This window comes from Ailuropoda melanoleuca, chromosome 3, assembly GCF_002007445.2.
Source record: "Ailuropoda melanoleuca isolate Jingjing chromosome 3, ASM200744v2, whole genome shotgun sequence".
Lineage (NCBI taxonomy): Eukaryota > Metazoa > Chordata > Mammalia > Carnivora > Ursidae > Ailuropoda > Ailuropoda melanoleuca.
The window spans coordinates 87184431-87202373 of record NC_048220.1 but is presented as its reverse complement, the minus strand read 5'-3'; the positions used below and the strand labels follow the sequence as shown (position 1 = coordinate 87202373).

The 17943-nt window shown below is 51.6% G+C and overlaps 1 protein-coding gene and 1 long non-coding RNA gene across 3 annotated transcripts in view; one reads left to right on the top strand and one right to left on the bottom strand.

Annotated features, from left to right (window-relative positions):
* The window catches only part of STK10 (serine/threonine kinase 10), a 124170-nt gene that overhangs the window by 19650 nt on the left and 86577 nt on the right, over window positions 1-17943 (bottom strand). For both annotated transcript variants that reach the window (XM_034656737.1, XM_034656736.1), the window contains exons 10-17: window positions 16356-16486; window positions 11348-11471; window positions 10750-10929; window positions 8332-8424; window positions 5593-5722; window positions 3770-3894; window positions 2630-2818; window positions 2044-2169 (exon numbers count right to left, since the gene is read on the bottom strand). In XM_034656737.1, coding sequence (XP_034512628.1) covers window positions 2044-2169; window positions 2630-2818; window positions 3770-3894; window positions 5593-5722; window positions 8332-8424; window positions 10750-10929; window positions 11348-11471; window positions 16356-16486 — 1098 coding nt within the window. The remainder of the gene's footprint in view (window positions 1-2043; window positions 2170-2629; window positions 2819-3769; window positions 3895-5592; window positions 5723-8331; window positions 8425-10749; window positions 10930-11347; window positions 11472-16355; window positions 16487-17943) is intronic.
* Window positions 3903-6754, top strand: LOC109490942. Its single transcript, XR_002144307.2, has 3 exons — window positions 3903-4111; window positions 4361-4510; window positions 5437-6754. It is a non-coding gene; the product is annotated as an uncharacterized LOC109490942 (long non-coding RNA).

The window sequence follows — 17943 nt, the reverse complement described above, 5'->3', positions numbered from 1 at the left end:
TTTTTCATAATCATTTTTAATGTCTACAGAATATCCCACAGGGGACTCATCAAATTTACTTAAACTACTTCCCCTCCTTCTGGTCACTTAGGTTGCTCTTAATTTTCACTATTTTAAATAGCACTGTATTCTGTGCTTTGGACTGAATTGTTTCTCTCCACAATTCATATGTTGAAGCCCTGATCCCCAATGTGATGGTATTTGGAGGTGTGTCCTTTAGGAAAAAATTAAGTTCAGTTGAGGTCCTAGGGGTGGGGCCCTCATGATGGGATTAGTGTCCTTAGAAGAGACACTAGAGAGGTTGCTTTCTCTTTCCCTCTGCCATGTGAGGACACAGCAAGAAGGCAGCCATCTGCAAGCCAGGAAGAGAGGCTTCACCAGAACCCAACCACAGTGGTAAGCTGATCTCAGACTTCCAGGCTCCAAAACTGTGAGCAAATAAACTGTTGTTTAGGCCACCCAGACTGGTATTTTGTTATGGCAGCCAGAGCTAAGATAAACTATATATGTAATTTTTTGTATTGTATGTCATTTCCTCAGGAGAAATTTGTAGTAAGGATGAGGACACGGACCTGACTGAGGCACTCCCAACTTCACTGTTCTCTCTCTGAGGTAAGTTATCTGCCTCACAAAAGTTACTTAGAATTTCTCACAGGCAAAAGGGACGAGTCCCTGTTGATTCCTCACAGAGAATCAATCTTGTAGTTTATAAGGAGCTTATAAAGCAAGAGGAAAGTGCCTTCATCCAGATACCTCAACCCTATTGGGTTAGAAGAGCGAAACCCACTAGGGGATTTTCGTTTTGGGTTTAAAGCTCTGGCTTCTGAGAGTTTAGAAATCGGTTTAGTTAGAAACAATACTCCTAGCAGCATGGAGTACCTTTGACCTGCCAGGAGCTGGGCCCCTGGGACTTTATATGGGTTCTCTCAGTTAATCCTCCCAGTAATTCCATGAGACAGGGATGGGAAAACAGATGCAGAAGGTGAGGGGGTTGGCTAAAATTCACACAGCGACAAATGGCAGAGTCCCTACCTGACAGGCTTCAACGCCTGTCATGTTTTCTCCACGCCTCTCTGCCTCTCCAGAAATTGCCAGATGGGTCCCATAGCCTGAGCAATTTCCTGAAGTCAGAAGTTTGAGTCGGCCCATCCCTCAGGTATGGCAATGCCTTGCTCCACCACAAAGGGTCTCCACGTTCCGGCTCCTGGGGTGGTACCCCTCAGGCATGGGGCAAGCTCAGGAGTCGGGAATCTTGAAGAGCTCAGGATCTCCCTAGGGAAAGGGGTTGCCAAGTGGTTGGCAAAGCCAGGATACCCTTCCCTGATCTCAGTGGGAAAGCTTTGAGCCTCTTGCCTTTAAGGATGATATTAGCTGTAGGTTTTTGTGGGTGTTCTTTATCAAGTTGAGAAAGTTCCCCTCTATTCCTAGTTTCCTAAGAGTATTATCATGAGGGAGTGTTGGGTTTTGTCAAGTGCTTCTTCTGCATCTGTAGACATGATGTGATTTTCCTTTAGCCTGTTGATGTTATGGACTACACTGAGTTTTGAATGTTGAACCCGTCCGGCATAGAGCCCACTTGGAATCTTTTTACATGTTGTTGGAGTCAGTTTGCTAATATTTTGTTGAGGATTTGTGCATCTGTGTTTATGAAAGATAGTGGTTTGCTGTTTTCCTTAAAAATATCTGGTTTTGGTATAAGGGTTAATTGGGACACCTTGTCCCAAGACACAGTGATGACCAAGAAATCCGGCAGCATGCCACTGCCAAGCCCCAGGCAAGGCACTTTCAGCTCAGTCATCTCATTTACGAAGCCTCACTCCAATGCTACAGAACAGGAATTCTCACCCCCACCCCATGCCTCCTCTCCGCCTGCAGGAACCACGGCTGGGAGGTGATGGGACCTGGCCAGCATCACACAGCAGGATGGAAACCGTTCTAGCGCAGGCTGCTCTGCTGAGACTCCCTCCCTGTTTGTAGTCCCTGCGAGCAGACTGCTTTGAGGGAAACTGAGGCAGTCCAAGAAGGGGGCAGGGAGGGCTGTACCTGCAGCTGCTGCAGCTCGCTCATGTTGCTCTCGCACTGCGCCGTCATGTCCCGCATCTGGTTCTCGTGTTTTTGCTGCTGCTGTAGCCGCTCCGACTTCTGCCTCTTCTCCTCTTGCTGGGAGAACTGCAACAGAGAGGGGGAGTGCCTCAGAGGGCCACAGGCCTGGCTGGGGGGCCCACCTCCACTCCGTTTGTTCTAGAAGGCCCCGTCAGAGGCCCAACCCGAGTGCCCTACGCCATTCAGGCTATGCCACCTCCTGCGCTGAGACCCAGGCTGGTGGGGACACAACATTGTGTTGTTGTGACATGTGCTACCACACAAGCATCACAGGAGCCCAGGGCCACCGACTCCACGTCCCCAAGACACACGGCAGATGAGAGGAAGGGGTTCACCAGCAGAGGAAGCTGCAGGGTGAAAGCCCCAGCGTCCGAACGGGCACGGGACCGGGCTTCCTCCTCAGCAGAGCGGGGGGACTGATGAGGGTGTGACCGGCCCCCCTCCAAGACCCCGTGCTGCAGCTTGTGTCTTCTAGTCCCCCGTGCCCGTGAGGCTCAGGCGCCACCGGCCTGCGCTGCGCACCCACCTGCTTGATCTTCTCGCGCTGCTCGGAGGCGCTGCCCGCGCCGTTGATGTGCAGGCTCTTCTTGTACATGGCCATGCGCGTCTTGCCCTCGCTCCTCTGAATCTTGGGCAGCCGCGCCCGCTCCTGCTGCTGCCGCACCTTCAGCTGCTCCACCATGCGCTGGTTGTAGCGCTGCATCTGCTCCCGCTCCTGAGGGGACAGCCGGCCGGGGCAGGTCACGTGGGCTCTGGGCCCCGGGGTGCAGGGAGGGGCCCGAGGCCACCACACTCAGCTAGGAGCCCAGGACCCACGTGGCCCCGAGTGCTCAGCAGAGCAAGGCTGGAAGCCTTGTACTTCTGTTGATTTTTAAAGGGAGAACAGGAAATGTTACTTTTTGTGACTGCTTTGGATTTTTACCTTCTAAATGCCTTCTCATGTGATCTGTGGCGGCATGCCATTAAAGCTAACACCTAGGAGCGAAACATACGCTAACAGGGACGGTTCATCATTCTTGAAACATCTTAAGTTTTTTTCCTTCACCTAACACTTATGAGCCTCTCCCGACTTCCTAGCCAGGCTGGGCACCCTTATTAGAGCTGCCACAGTCCTACGCTGACTGCCACCATCGCATTTAGATTAGGAATTGTAATCACCCACTGACTGCACATCCATATCTCGGTTCGTCTGTCTCTGTTCCCACTCAGGGGCTCAAACCCAGACAGACAATTACACAGAAGTACAGGATGCTCTGGCACACAGAGCAGGGGTCCTTGCCTGACCTGAGGGGGTTAAGGAAGGCTTCCCGGCAGAGGTGGTGTTTAAGTTGAGACTTACAAGCCTTCTGAGGGAATGCATGTGAAAGAGAGAGAGAGGGGGAAAATGGAAAGATGAACGAACGAGGAGGAAAAAAATGAAAGACACACCCAAAGGAGTCTGTGAGGGAGCCGCCCTCTGCTTCCCTGCATGGTTTCCCCTGTCCGTGGCCCCTCCACCTGAGGCAGGACACCCCCCAAGAACCACCCTGGGCCCCACCATGGCTCACACCTGGCTCTTCTTGGGAGCACAGATCGTACTCAAGTGGCACCCCGTCACGGTGGCCTCACGGCCCTACCTAGCTCTTTTGGTGGCAGCCCCGGTGACCCGCCCAGCCAGGGACCTCACCTTCTCGTGCTTGCGCACCAGCTCATGCCGCTGGAGAAAGTACTGGTCTTTGAGCTGCTGCTTCACCAGCTGGTGCCTCTCCTGCAGGTGATGCTCCTCTGTCTCCCACAGGGCTGCCTCCCGGTCTGTGGAGGGTGAGAGCTGATGAGACACTAATGGCCAGAGCCCCACCGGGCGCTGCCCCTCCTCCGATGATGGCTCCCGGGAGAGTGGTACCCCAGGAAGTGACCGCAGTCAGAAGCCAGAGAAACCAGAGACCTGGGCTGGAGCCCAGCTCGTTCACTGGGGTTCGGGACACGTGGTAAACCCTCCGCAGGCCCCACTCCTGCCTCTCCCAAACAGGTATGACCACACCACAGAGGGAGAAATGTTCTTGGGAGACATGTTTATGTTCAGTATTTCTTAATGGGCAGGTGGGAAGGGCTCATGGAGCCCCATGAAGACGACAGGACAGCCCTCTTGTCACCATTTCCTCCTTTGGAAAATGGGGACACCCTCCTTGGCCACTGCACGTCCTTTATATATACATTATTGAGACAGCAGTATCTGGTATTTTATCACTGGAAGTCTACGATCTGATCCTCTGCTCAGCCACAGGCAGGGAGCTGCTGTCAGATGAAGACCTCACGCCCTGCAAGACCCAGAGTAGGCTGTGCTCAACCCACGAAGAACGGTCAGTCTGTTAATTCACTGCATTCCTGATCCGTGAAAACCGGTAGCTGCCCCCAGGACATCGGAACAGTAAGTTGGCTTCCTGACCAAAATCAGCACCACTGTCCCACAAGTAGGGTGGTTCTTCTCGACATCATGGACAAAAAAAGAAAATGAGGGCTTTCCTAAAACATCTGTGGCTCCTCAGAACGTCAGGACACTAAGGACCCCATTTCGCTGCCCCACACCCAAGTACTCGGGTCTACACTGCTCAGCCGTGTGCGCCATCCCAGCGCTGGCTGCACTTCTCCGTTGTGTCAGTGAAGCCACAGACAGTGCTTGTCACTGGCCCTGTGTCGCTTACTGCTTCACAACAGGCGCCACGCTCACACTGTCACCCATCCAGTTCTTTTACATGTGGCTCAACAACGGATTTTTGGCCATTTAGAGCCCGCTTGCTTTGCACACCCCCCAAAACTGCACCAAACATCTGCTAGGCATAGTGAGATAAAGCCGAGGCTATACAAAGACCCTAAGCCCTGCTGCCCTTCAGAGCTCTGTCCCAGGACCCCTCTGCTGAGGAACCCCGTCCAGATGCAGAAGCCTCCCTCCCCAGGAGTTCCTCTGCGCTCCCTCTGAGAGTGGCCCACACTGGGGTCTCTGGAAGGTCCCGTGCTGGGAGGGACCCACCACACCAGAGTGGTTAAGAGCTCAGCTTCAAGAGGAGATCCGAGGTCAAGGCCCACTCTCCCCCCACTAGCCGAGCAACCCCAGCCGAAGCACAGTCACTGTGCCAGCGGCCGTTTCCTCATCTGCACAAACACCTTGCTGCGTTAAGGAGCCTGAGCCATGAAGACCGGCACATGGCCTGGCAAAGCAGTCGCTCGATACCAGATAGCTGTAGTAAGGGGCTCGGTACTGTCCCCACCCCCAGCACCCCGTTCACCCAGTGTACTTATTTACAATTCCTACCCACCCTACATCACTTGCTTGCTTTCTTCTTTCCTCAATATCAGGAATAATGTCAAATCATGTTGGTGACAGCTGGTATCTGTGCCCCAGTCCTGACTTCGGTGGGGGCTGGCCTCGTGTTTCGCCCTGAGGGATGCCGTTTGGTTTTAGGATGGAGCAGAACCTCACAGTTCTAGCAGAGCCCGCTCTCTGGCACCCACCTCGAAGGAGCTCCTGCTTCCTAGTGAGACACTCGCGCTCCTTGTCACAGATCTCCCGCCTGTTGTCAGCAGTGATCTTCTTCATCGCCAGCTCCAAGTCGTCCTTCTGCTTGGCCAGGAAGTCCCGGTCCTGTGTGGGAGAGACGAGGTCAGACCTTTAGCGCTGGCTTCGGCATCTCGCCCTCTACTGTTACGACAGGAGAAAAGTCGTCATGAGCAGCAAAGACAACATGTGTGGGGGAAATGTGAGACTTAGAGACATCAGCCACCTGTGGCACATGCACTTTTTGTGGACCCCGATTCAAACAAATTGTAAGAAAGAAAAAAATTAATGAGACAATTGGAAATGTACATAATGATTCAACTGCAAATAAGTAATTATTGTTAAATATTTAAAGTTTTAGGTACGTTTATAGTATTGTGGATTTTTTTTTTTTTTAGAGATAATACGGAGACCTACAGGTGAAATGACAGGATGTGTGGGATTTGATTCAAAATAACACAGGAGGGCGGGGGAGTAAGGAGACATGAGTTCATAATTCCTGTGTTCTGGTAATGAGGGGGTGCCTGTTGTGCCTCTTTCTGCCTATGTGTTTTATTTGCCATAATAAAGAGTTAAAAAAATTAAAATTTAAAAACCTTAGGGAACCCCTAAACAGAAATAAAAACCCCCACGAACCCTCTCACCCAGGAGTAGCAGCTGGTTTGGGTGTATCTATACAGACACGTTTATGTAAAAGGACTTAGAGATCTGTACACCCATGTTCGTAACAGTGTTATTCACGATAGCTACGGGATGGAAACGACTCACGTATCCACAGACAGAAGAGTGCACAGACAAAATGTAGTACAGATACACGTGGAACATTACTCAGCCCTGAAAAGGAAGGAAATGCTTATATGTGCTACAACATGGGTGAATCTCGAGGGCATGTTAAATCGAAGGAAAGCAGACACAAAGGACAGATACCGTATGATCCCACATGCAGGTCAGATTTGTGGAGACAGAAAGTAGAATGGTGGTTGCCAGGGACTGGGGAAGGGGTATCGTGGGGTGTTTTACTATCTATTCAGTAGTTTCAGTTTTGCCGGATAAAGCGTTCTGGGGATGGATGGTGGGGCTGGTTTGCACAACAGTGTGAATGTACTTAATGCCACTGAACTGAACGCTTAAAAATGGTTAAGATGCTAAATTTTGTTATGTCTATTTTACTGTAATTTTTAAAAATTAAAAATACCTTTCCATGTTATAATGTAATCTTCTACCAGATGAGTTCTAATGGCTGAAAGTATTTCATGGTGCAGGTGTACCCCAGCTTATTCAATACCCAGTACTTAATAGGCTGCTTCCAGGTTGTCTCTATTTTAGATGGTGCTGCTCTTCGGATTCTGGTAGCTAACTGTAAACCTCTGTGATGATTTATCCTCAGGATTAGTCTCTAGAAACAGAAAATCCAGGCCAACAGTGTGCACATTTCTGAGGCTCTCGATGCCACTGCCCAAATGGCCTCCTTAAGGAGCCCATCTGCTCTCCCTGTGTGGGGCTGGGGGCCGTCTCCCCCACTCTCCCCAGCCCAGAATTCTTTTTCTGATGACAGCATCAAGGGACAGGTTGTAGGACAGTATGATGGTGTCCTGGAGAGAACACGACGTCTGGAGACAGACCTGAATTTGGGGCCATGCCCCATACTGCTAACTCTGGAGAGTCACCTCCCTGAGCCTTAGTTTCTTCCTCTGCAAAGGGAAAAATGAACAGCACCTATCCCAGCAAGCCATGAATGCTAAACCAGATAATATACAAAGCATTTTTAAGTGTACATTAGGGAGCAGAGAAAGCAAAATGTACAGACTCCATAGGGGGAGAAAAATGAGCACATGGTCTGACAAGGGCTACAGAGAAGGCTGGTGAGGCTGGGGCAGAGGGGACCGAGTTGAGCTGGAGAGGCTGGCCAGGACCAGACCCACGGGGCCTTGAAAGCACATACGGAGGCTGGCCTTATCTTATGGACAAAGTGGGAGCCACTGAAGGTTTTGAAGACACAAGACTATGGGGGGAGGGTGACATGATCAGATTTGGAATTCAAGTTGACCGCACTGGCTGGTGGGAGAGGAAACTGTAAGAGAGCAAGAGAGGAAGCAGGGAGACGAGCTGGGAGGCTGTTGCAGCAGTCCAGGCAAAAGGTGACCATGGCTAGAAGTCACAGAGATGCAGATAAAGTGGACAGATCCAGAGAGCGTTTGGAGCTTTAAAAAAAAAAAAAAAAAATCCATGCTGTAGGAGGTGATAAAGGGTTGGAGGGAAATGGAAGTGTCAGGAATAACAAGGTTTCTGGCCTGGTGGCAGGAGGGAGGACAGTGCCCCCTCAGAATCCAAGAACAGGACCAGGTCTGGGAGATTGTGGAGGCCAAGCGGGCAGGTGGATATACTGGGTTATTCAAGGAGATACGACATACAAACAACCCAAGACCAGACAGGAGGCACTAAACGGTTTGGAAGAGATGGATGTAAAGGGCTGGAGGGTCCAGAAATGGAGGATCTCACTTGCAGCTGGAGTGCGAGCAGTCAAGGAAGGCTGCGTGGGGAAGGTGCTAGCAAGGATAGCCAGATTTAAGCACTCAGAATGAGACATGGGTATTCCAGGGGCAAGGCAGGAGCACAGAGGGGGCACTTGATCATTCAGGGTCTCAAACCTGGGGCTCTCCAACCCCTCTGCCCCCGACTGAGGGACAAGGACTCACGAGAAGCTGCTTCTTCTGTGTGTGCTCCTCCATCTTCTGCTTCATGCTCTCCTTCCGCTGCTGCCTGGGGAGCTTCTCCACCTCGTTCTTCACCTGCACCAGAAACAGCAGAGAGTGGTGGGGTCAGGGTGCCTCCTCACCTTTCCTAGAAAGTAGGTCTTCAACCCCTGAACTCCTGGGTCAGGGAGACCGAAGATGAGGTTCAGCTCTAGGCACTGGCCCCCAGCCCCATTCTCCACCAAGTCCCTCCGACAGGTGGTCCCCACTGGCCTACTCCTGTCTGCTGCTGGCTCCAGTTTTGGACTCCCCAGAGCGAAGGAGTGCTGCTTTCGTTTTCTTTGTTGCCACAAAGAAATACAAACCCTAAAAAAGAGACAGAGGGCACCTGGGTGGCTCAGTTAGGCATCCAACTCTTGGTTTTGGCTCAGGTCATGATCTCAGGGTCATGGGACTGAGCCCCTCCTTGGGCTCCGCGCTCAGCGTGGAGTCTGCTTCTCCCTCACCCTCTGCCCCTCCCCCCCACACACACGCACACACATGCTCTCTGAGATAAATAAAATCTTTAAAAAAGAGACACGCAAAAAACTTAGGACTAAACAAGGCAGCATCTGACACTAAACATAGAAAGCACTGGACAGAGCCAGGGTGGAGTGGAGGTGACAGAGGGACCAGTGACTTTGAAGAGTGAGTAATAAAAATTATACAACATGAACAAGAGAGAAAAAGGATTACAAAGCCTAAAGCTTTAGAGACTCACAGGAAAATACCACAGGTGTAATATTCGTGTACTGGGGAGTGCCAGAAGGAAAGGAGAGAGACGGGCACAGAAAATGCACACCTAAATGGCCAAAAACTTTGGGCTTCTGTGGCAGTGAACAGCACTTGAGAGTCGTGTTCCTGTCGCTTGCTCAGTACCCCCGGCACCTAGCACAGTGCTGTACGTCAATAAAAGAGGCGCTGAGCAGCTCTCATTTTGAGAGGAGGTAAGCAGGACTCAGGAAAGTTGCTGTCCAAAGCTCAGTGCAGTTAGTGATCCAGAGCCAAGACTCAGAACCACGCCTGACTCCCAAGCCTGTGCTCCCTGCACTGGAGCTGGCGGCGTGCTTAGTACCGGCATTGTACCCCAGCCCATTGGCCTGGCTCTCAGCAGGAGGGCCGGGAGCAGGGTGAGGCACTCACCTCAGGCATAAAAAGGAATACCATAAACTTCAGTCATCAAGATAAATTACGTTTAAAAAATTTCAAAATTCATGCCCAAAATTATGAATATCAAATTTTAAAGACTTTATTTATTTGACAGCACAAGCAGGGGGAGCAGCAGACAGAGGGAGAGGGAGAAGCAGACTCCCCGCAGAGCAGAGAGCCTGACACGGGGCTCAATCCAGGACCCTGGGATCATGACCTGAGCTGAAGGCAGACGCTTAACCTCCTGAGCCACCCAGGCTCCCATGAATATCAAAATTTTAAATACAGACAGGATCCAGCCCTGTATTTGCAGGACTCAGACTCATCATCTTACCCTTATCTTGGCCCCGTTGGATCCTGACTCTAAGTAGCTGCCATTCTGTTCGTCGTGAATATTTTGCAGTATTTTTTATTTTAAAACACTATCCTAGAATATTGTTTATCTTGATTACCAAGGTTTTTGGCGCCCCCTTAAGTTTTGTGGCCACATGTCTCACCCCAGCCCTGCCCCCCCAGCAGCTGCCTGATGCCGCCTGGATACAATGTCACACCCATACACTGCTACCTGGGAGCCAGGCTCTGCGGCTCTGCGGCCGGCAGCACCACAGACCACCCTTAGAGGCTGTTCGTCTGGAGACTGGGAATGGCCTAGCAAGTCTGTCCCAGCCTGCCAGTGACAGGCTCCACAGAGGGAGGTGTGGGCTGTTTTTTGGGCCCCAGATGCCCTTCCCCAGGGCAGGCTGGGAAATCTGCCTCTCTCCCTTTGTCCCAGGACCATCTACCTCTTTGCCACCTCCCCCTTCCTCTTCCAGCTGGGAGAGGAAAGAGAAGAAGGGCCACGTGGGTCCCAACTAGGGGACTGCTGTTAGGGGAGAAGGAGGGCAGGGCACAGAAGACATACTGTGTTTGCCAACCAGCACCTGCTCCCCGCTTCTGGTGAAAGCATCTCAGATCCCCCGAGCTGCCATCCCTTCCTTTCCCCTGCTTTCAGCTAGGGTTGCTGGGCTGGGAGGACATCCAGGAAGCTGCCTGGGAGTCAAGTCAGCACAAGCCCGCAGAGCCCAAGTGGCTTCTCACAGTGCAACTGCAGCACGTAAACCAGACACCTGGACATGAGCTCCGCAGGTATACGAGCCCCCCAGATTCCCTCTGTTGCTGAAGCGGGGCTCGGCTGTGGTTTCGATCCCTTGCAACCTAGGACCACCCCCCAGCCTCTGCCCGACACATACTCACCTCCTTCTTCATCAGTTTGAGCTGCTCCTGGAACCTGGCGTAGTCCCGATCCTGCTCCAGCCGGATCCGCTTGGCCTCCTCCCGGCGGCGCACGGCGTGGTCTTGCTCCATCTTCTCCACTTGCTGCTTCTGCTGACGCTCCAGGTTCTCCAGCTCCGTGTCAAAGAACTTCTTCTTGGCCTGGAAGAAGCAGAAGGAGAAATTTAGCAAAGTGACTTGATACCCGGGAGGAAGATGGGAAGTAAGATGGGGAGAGCCCAGAGCTTATCTTCAGACCTGGGCTTGACTCCCAGCTCAACCACCTCATGGCCGTGTGACCTGGGACAAGTCGCCTAACCTCTGTGGTCTCTGTTTCCTCGTGTGCAGAAGGGAAGCCGGACTGCCTACCTTGCAAGGTTCTTGCATGGTATTCAGCAAAGCTGTCTCCCTCTGGAGACCCTCCCGATTGACTGAGAAGCACTGGGACTTTCACGAGATTCTGTGTTTACAAGTCAAGGCCTCGTGAGATTAGGAAACCACAGGAATGGGGCTCTCTACGGCCCTTAAAGGAAACGCGGAGCAGGAAGCCCTCCGGGGACCCATCCTTTCTCACACTTACATTGATTTCTTGTTCAAAACGTTTATGCATCTGCTCCAGCTGCAGCTCATGCTTGCTGCTCAGCTGGGTCTGGTTCCGATGCTCTTCTTTCTGGAGCAGCCGAAGCTCCCGGAGCTCCTGGCGCCTGAGGGTGAAAGGACGTGCGTCTCAGTGATCACATAACTCATGGCTGGGGACACTGACGACTGGAGCGTGGAACGGGGCAGGGGCATGACTAGAACCCGGGCTGAATTTGACATTTATTGACAGGCAAAACATGAATGATCAATGTATAAAGAGTACTTACATATCTATAAGAAAAACAGGAGGAGCCTACTTTCAAAAAGGAACACAAAACATGAACAGACATGAAAGAAAAAACAAAAATTTTTAAATGACCTAATACGGATATGAGGTGCAAATTTAAAATCCCATTTGCATTAAAAAGGCAAGAGCATAGGGGCAATTGATACTTCCATAACCTGCTGGTATGGACTGGTACATTCTGGAGGACAACTGGTAGTAAGTTCGTGCCTTTTGATACAGTATTTCCATTTCTAGATATTGATTCGAAAGAAATATTCATAGATACACAACACAACTGAATAAGGATATCCATAACAAAACTATTTATAATAGTCCAAAACTGGAAATGACATACATGTCCATCATATAGGTCTAATTAAATAAATTAAAATGTATCCACCTGATGTTAATTTTGTGTACACAACCATGAAAAAAAATCAAGTTTTAGAAAATAATTACATGGGAAAACATCTACTAAAAATGGGACAATTTTTTTTTAAATGTAATAATTCTTTATGAACAGATATGGAATGATCTCTAAGTGAAAAAAGCAAGGTGGTGACAAGTGGGTCTATTATGTTACCCTACCCTATGGGTGAAAAACAAAAAAAAAGACAATTTATGTGTCTGTGTGTGTTCACTTTCCTAAATTTAAACACTGTACTTCAAGGATTACACCATAAAATATTAACACAGAGAGGGGAACTAGATGCCTTTTGTGTGTGTGTGTGTGTGTGTGTGTGTGTGTGTGTTTCTTTGAATTTTGAACCATGACATAATATTACCTATGCAAAATATCAATACGATAAAAATTTGACCTAGATCACAGAGTATACCTTAATTTTGTAACACACATATTGTCAATGTGTGTATGTGTTTATGTGTTTACTCACACAAAAAAATAACTGCAAGATAAACTCCAAAGTGTTAACTGTGTTTCTTTCTGGGCAAATCTATTAAAGATTGGTATGTATCAGGAAAGAAAATGATACAGAAAGAACGTGGGCCTCCTGACTATGAATCAGGGCTCCCTAGCAGCCCCTCAGGATTTGGGCCCATGAGGCCTGTGTTCTGTTCTTGGCCAGAGTCCATCTGCCCCCCCAAATGCTGCCCGAGAGAGAAGCCAGCACATTCTTGGGGGTCAGAGAGACCTTGTTTAAACCTCAGCTCTGCTGACTTCTGGCTGGGGGCCCTCCAGCAGTCACTCAATCTCTAGGCCCCTCTTCCTGCATCTGTAAAATGCACAGATTAGGGGTGCCTGGGTGGCATAGCGGTTAAGCGTCTGCCTTCGGCTCAGGGCGTGATCCCGGCGTTGTGGGATCGAGCCCCACATCAGGCCTCCTCCGCTATGAGCCTGCTTCTTCCTCTCCCACTCCCCCTGCTTGTGTTCCCTCTCTCGCTGGCTGTCTCTAGCTCTGTTGAATGAATAAATAAAATCTTTAAAAAATAAATAAATAAAAAAATAAAATGCACAGATCATGTCTACCTCTCAGGTTCTTTGAGGGTCAAATGCAGGGATGCCTGTTGTGCCCCCCTGACCTGCGCAGACATGGTAACTCAATGGTAAAACTCACTAAGTTTGTTACTAAGTGGTAGCTGCTGGAGTGATCATGAAAAAGAGGCAAAGGCTGCCCGGTCTCTGAGAAACTAGAGACACCCTCCACAGCCACAGAAAGAAGCTTCCATCTGAGCCTCTGCTCTTTGGGCAGCGAGAGGGTTGACAGTGTGAACAAAGACACAGAAATCCTGACTCCAAAGAAACTAAGGCTCAGAGAACACCTGACCAAAAAACAAAAGAATACAAAAGAAGGTGGGCAGGTAGGTTCAAACACGACCTCCCTGCCCCACCTGAGTTCTCACAGAGGAAGGCAGGCCAAGAGACAGCTGATGTCTTATAGAAGGAAGCACTGGCACCAGCAATTTTAGGGAAAAGGAGAAAGAACTCTGACCTAGAAGCCTCAATCTGGGAGAGTGAATATCCGGTCACACGGTTCAAAAGCCTGTGTGTGACCCAATTCTCTGGAAATCCTAGCATCCATGAAGGCCGGGGGGTGGAGTGGGGGGGGTGACAGCCGGCCGGGGAACAATGAGAGCTTTCCACGCCCCTGCGCAGCGTGGCAGCCGAGCCAGGTATACAGGCCACTCGGCCCCCTCCGGACCAGGATAGAGGCCCTCGACCTCTACGAAGTCTCACCTTTCAAACCTGAGTCACACACAGCTCTTCTGCTTAGCAAAAGGGTGGGGGCCTCAGGCCAGGGCCAGAGGGCATCGATTCTAGATGGGGTATGGTGGATCTGCAGTTTCAAGCCGGGGACCTGAACTGCCCAGAGAGGAGATGAGGGTGGAAAGGAAACTCAGTCATTGAGGTCTGAAGCTTAGGAGACTGAAGCTTAGGAGAACAGGTCACCTCCCAGGTGACTAGGAAAATGGAAGGTGGTATCAGCCTCCATGAACAACCATCTTCCCACCCTCTGTCACGAGCCCCCCCAGCCCCCATGATGAGGACTGTGTGTGTGTGTGTGTGTGTGTGTGTGTGTGTACACGTGTACAAGCATTCATGCAGAAATGCAGACACCCGTGATGAAAAGTCAGCCTCTCATTTCTGTGGTCGCTAGAGGGGGAAAGGGCCCCACAGCATCCAAAACTGCTGCTGTTTGGCTTTGGAATGCTTGTGCTTTTTGAAAAGATAAATGTGTTCGATGATCTAGAAATGTTCTCCAAACTAATAATGAATTTATCCTGCAAAGGCCTGGCTCCAAGGCAGCTCTGTGGCTCCAAGGCCTCCTTGACTGCTAAACCCCTCACCCCCAGCAGCCCCAGGAAGCTTCCAGTCCAGTGGAAGCCTGGTCAAATCCTCACACAGAGAGATCTAGTTAGAATCACAGCTCTCCCTTCTCACCTGGGTGACCCAAGGCAAGTAACTTACCTGCCATGAAACACTCCTCATTTACAAAATGGGGGAAATAGGGTCTCCCTGAGGAGGGCTATTAGGGGGCCTGAGCACCTCCAAAGCGCAAAGGCGGCTCTCAGGAGACAGCTTTGCCTCACTCTCCTCCCCTCACCAGTCTCACTGGCTTTGCCTCCAACACGTATATTGAACTGACCCCTTCTTCCCTCTTCCCGGCTACTGCCCCAGCCCAAGCCTGCAGCCCGACTGTGCTGGACAGGGTCTCCCTGTCACCCGGCATCAGTGTCGCCCCCTACAGCCCACACTCCTGCAGCTGCCAGAGCCATCTTTCAAAAGGGGCATGAGAGCCAGTCACTCACCAGCTGCTTTATTCTGGCTGTACCCAGGATAAAATCCACGCTCCACCCTGGCCCACAGGCCTCCGTGACCTCTGCCCTCACAATCACACTTACAGCCCTATCCTCTCCGCTTTCTAAACAAGCCCGGCAGTCACTCCTCGGGCGTTAGCTTTGCAGCTCCCTCTGTCCTCCCCCAGCAGCTCCACTCAGGCTCTCCCCGCACACAGCAGCCTCCCCCCCCCAACCCAGGGGCTGTCATACCACCCATTACCTCCTTCACAGCTCGTGCGTAACCGGGGCTTACTCTGTGTATCATACGATTAGGTGTAATTCTATAACGGCAACAGCCTCAACTATCTGGATCACTACCATGTCCCCCAACCTGGTAGATGGGCAAGTACATGGGTAGATGGATCGATGGATGGGTGGGTGAGTAGATGAATGGATGGGTGACTGGATGGGTGGGTGGATGAGAGGGTGGGTGAGTAGATGGGTGGGTGGGTGAACAGATGGATGGGTGGGTGAACGAGTGGGTTGATGGTGAGTGAGTAGATGGATGGATAGATGGGTGAGTAGATGGATGGGTGGGTGAACAGATGGATGGGTGAATGAGTGGGTTGATGGGTGGGTGAATGAGTGGGTAGACGGGTGGGTGAGTAGATGGATGGATAGATGGGTGAGTGGATGGATGGGTGGGTGAACAGATGGATGGGTGAAAGTGGGTTGATGGGTGGGTGAATGAGTGGGTAGATGGGTGGGTGAGTAGATGGATGGATAGATGGGTGAGTGGATGGATGGGTGGGTGAACTGATGGATGGGTGAATGAGTGGGTTGATGGGTGGGTGAATGTGTGGGTAGATGGGTGGGTGAGTAGATGGATGGATAGATGGGTGAGTAGATGGATGGGTGGGTGAACAGAAGGATGAGTGAATGAGTGGGTTGATGGGTGGGTGAATGAGTGGGTAGATGGGTGGGTGAGTAGATGGATGGATAGATGGGTGAGTGGATGGATGGGTGGGTGGGTAGATAAATGGATGGGCGGGTGGGTGGATGAGTCGGTGGATGAATGGGTAGGTGAGTAAGTAGATGGATGGATAGATGGGTGGGTGGCGGGTGAGTGGATGGAGGATGGGTAGATGAGTGGGTGGATAGATAGACGGATGGGTAAGTGGATGGATATGCAGGTAGATAGATGGAGGAGTGGATGGATGGATGGATGGGTGGGTAGGTGGATGGTGGGTAGATGAGTGGGTAAACAGGCAAATGGATGGGCAGGTAGGTGAGTAAATAGATGGATGCACAGATGAATGGATGGGTGGACTGGGGAGTGTAGGAGCAAAACCAGTTGCCTTTTGTGTCCTTGATCCCTCACTTCACGCTGTAGACGGAGAGTTCTCTAACCAAAGGAACCTACAAACCTCCCCTCTGACCACACCCCCACCGTGTTACCGCCATCAGCGGTCCATCCCAGGCTTGCCTGAGAAATCGCATCTCCTCATCCTTCTTCTCATCCTCGCTGATGATCTTGGAGGTGGTGATGCTCACCTCTACGCCGTCCACCACAAACTTGCGTGTCCTCTTGAGGGTTTTATTGTGCAGCCTGGAGTCCTGGCAGGGCGGAATCATTAGGCAAAGCTCAGGGTTTCAGCTAAGAATCTGTGGGTGACATAGGGGTGTGGCCCACAGCCTTCTTGGCCCCACAGCCTCGACATCCAGGTAGGACACGGCTGTCCATCATCCCCCTCTTGCCTCAAGCTTCCCAGCTTGGGGCCCTGAGTGTCTGAGCTTACTCCTTCTATTCCCCCTGATCTTGGCCTTCACACACTGCCCCGCAGCCTCACACCTGGCTGCCAGCACCCTCACACACAGGACATGGCACCAGAAAGAACCAGGTTCTAACCCTCCCTCTACCACGTACTGGCTCTGTGACCCTGAGCAAGTGTCTTGTCCTGTCCGAGCCTCAGCTTCCTAAACTCGCCAGAGGAAGAGAACCGCAGTGCTTACCTCCCAGGGCAGTTACCGAGCCACAGTGACAGAATGCGTGAGGGACACAGCACAGAGCCCGGCTCACGGCAACTGTTCAGTACTTGGTATTTAGAGCTGACGGTTATGACTGCAGACCACAGTCTCTCACCCACAGTGAAAATCCCAAGAGCCCAGACAACTGAAGCTCATGACGGACTTGGAAGCCAAACCCGAGCTGACCTGAACTCCGTAGGAGGCCACACCCATCTGGAGCCCCCATGAAATCATTCATAATCTTCATCTTTTCCTGTGAATAACCACGCATTTCAGACGCAAGTGCTCAGAGGGCTGCCGGGACTCCTTGGGGTGTTCAAATACCCTTTGAAAATGGGTCCTGATTCAGCTGAGAGCCTGTGGGCCTGCAGTGCAGTCGTCATGGCACCTCCCCCGTCTGACCTCGACGGGCTTCCAAGGCCCTCCCTGGCGTAGCCCAGCCCTGCGTTCCCAACCCTGCCCAAGGGCCGTCTAGCCAGAAAAAAGAGGGCAGGGCAGGCCGAGGGACTGCAGTCAGTCTCCATCCCCTCCAAGCACGCTCCGAAGCCCCACTCCTGCTCAGCCGGACAGTTGGCCAGCCCTTGCTCGCCGAGGGCTCGGCTCCCCCAGAGGCTTCCAGGGGCTCCGGACACCACGGGCACGGAGCAGCCACACGCACCTCTCACGTGCTGCCCGGCTCTTGCAGCCTAGGGCTCAACCCAAGACTTGACGGTGAGAGACGGGGAGTGGCGGGGAAGAAGGGAGATCGGGGGCTGCAGCCCTCACACTAGGGCTACTCCCGGTCACGGTCACGGTCACGGGGCCTCCTGCCTGCCACCCCGCCCCCGCCCCGAGGTAACAGGCTCCTCATCTCCCTGCAGGGTGCTGACGAGGCCCATGGACTCTTATCAGAACAGCCGTGTTCCCTGACTCACTGCCAGTCAGCCAGCAAAGCAATGTTCTCAACACCCTTGAGAACAGGCAGGGCGACCCTGCTCTGGCCTTTATTTTTTAATAATTACTTTTTTTTTTCTTTTTGCTTAGTGTTTTTTTAAGTAGGGAAGGGA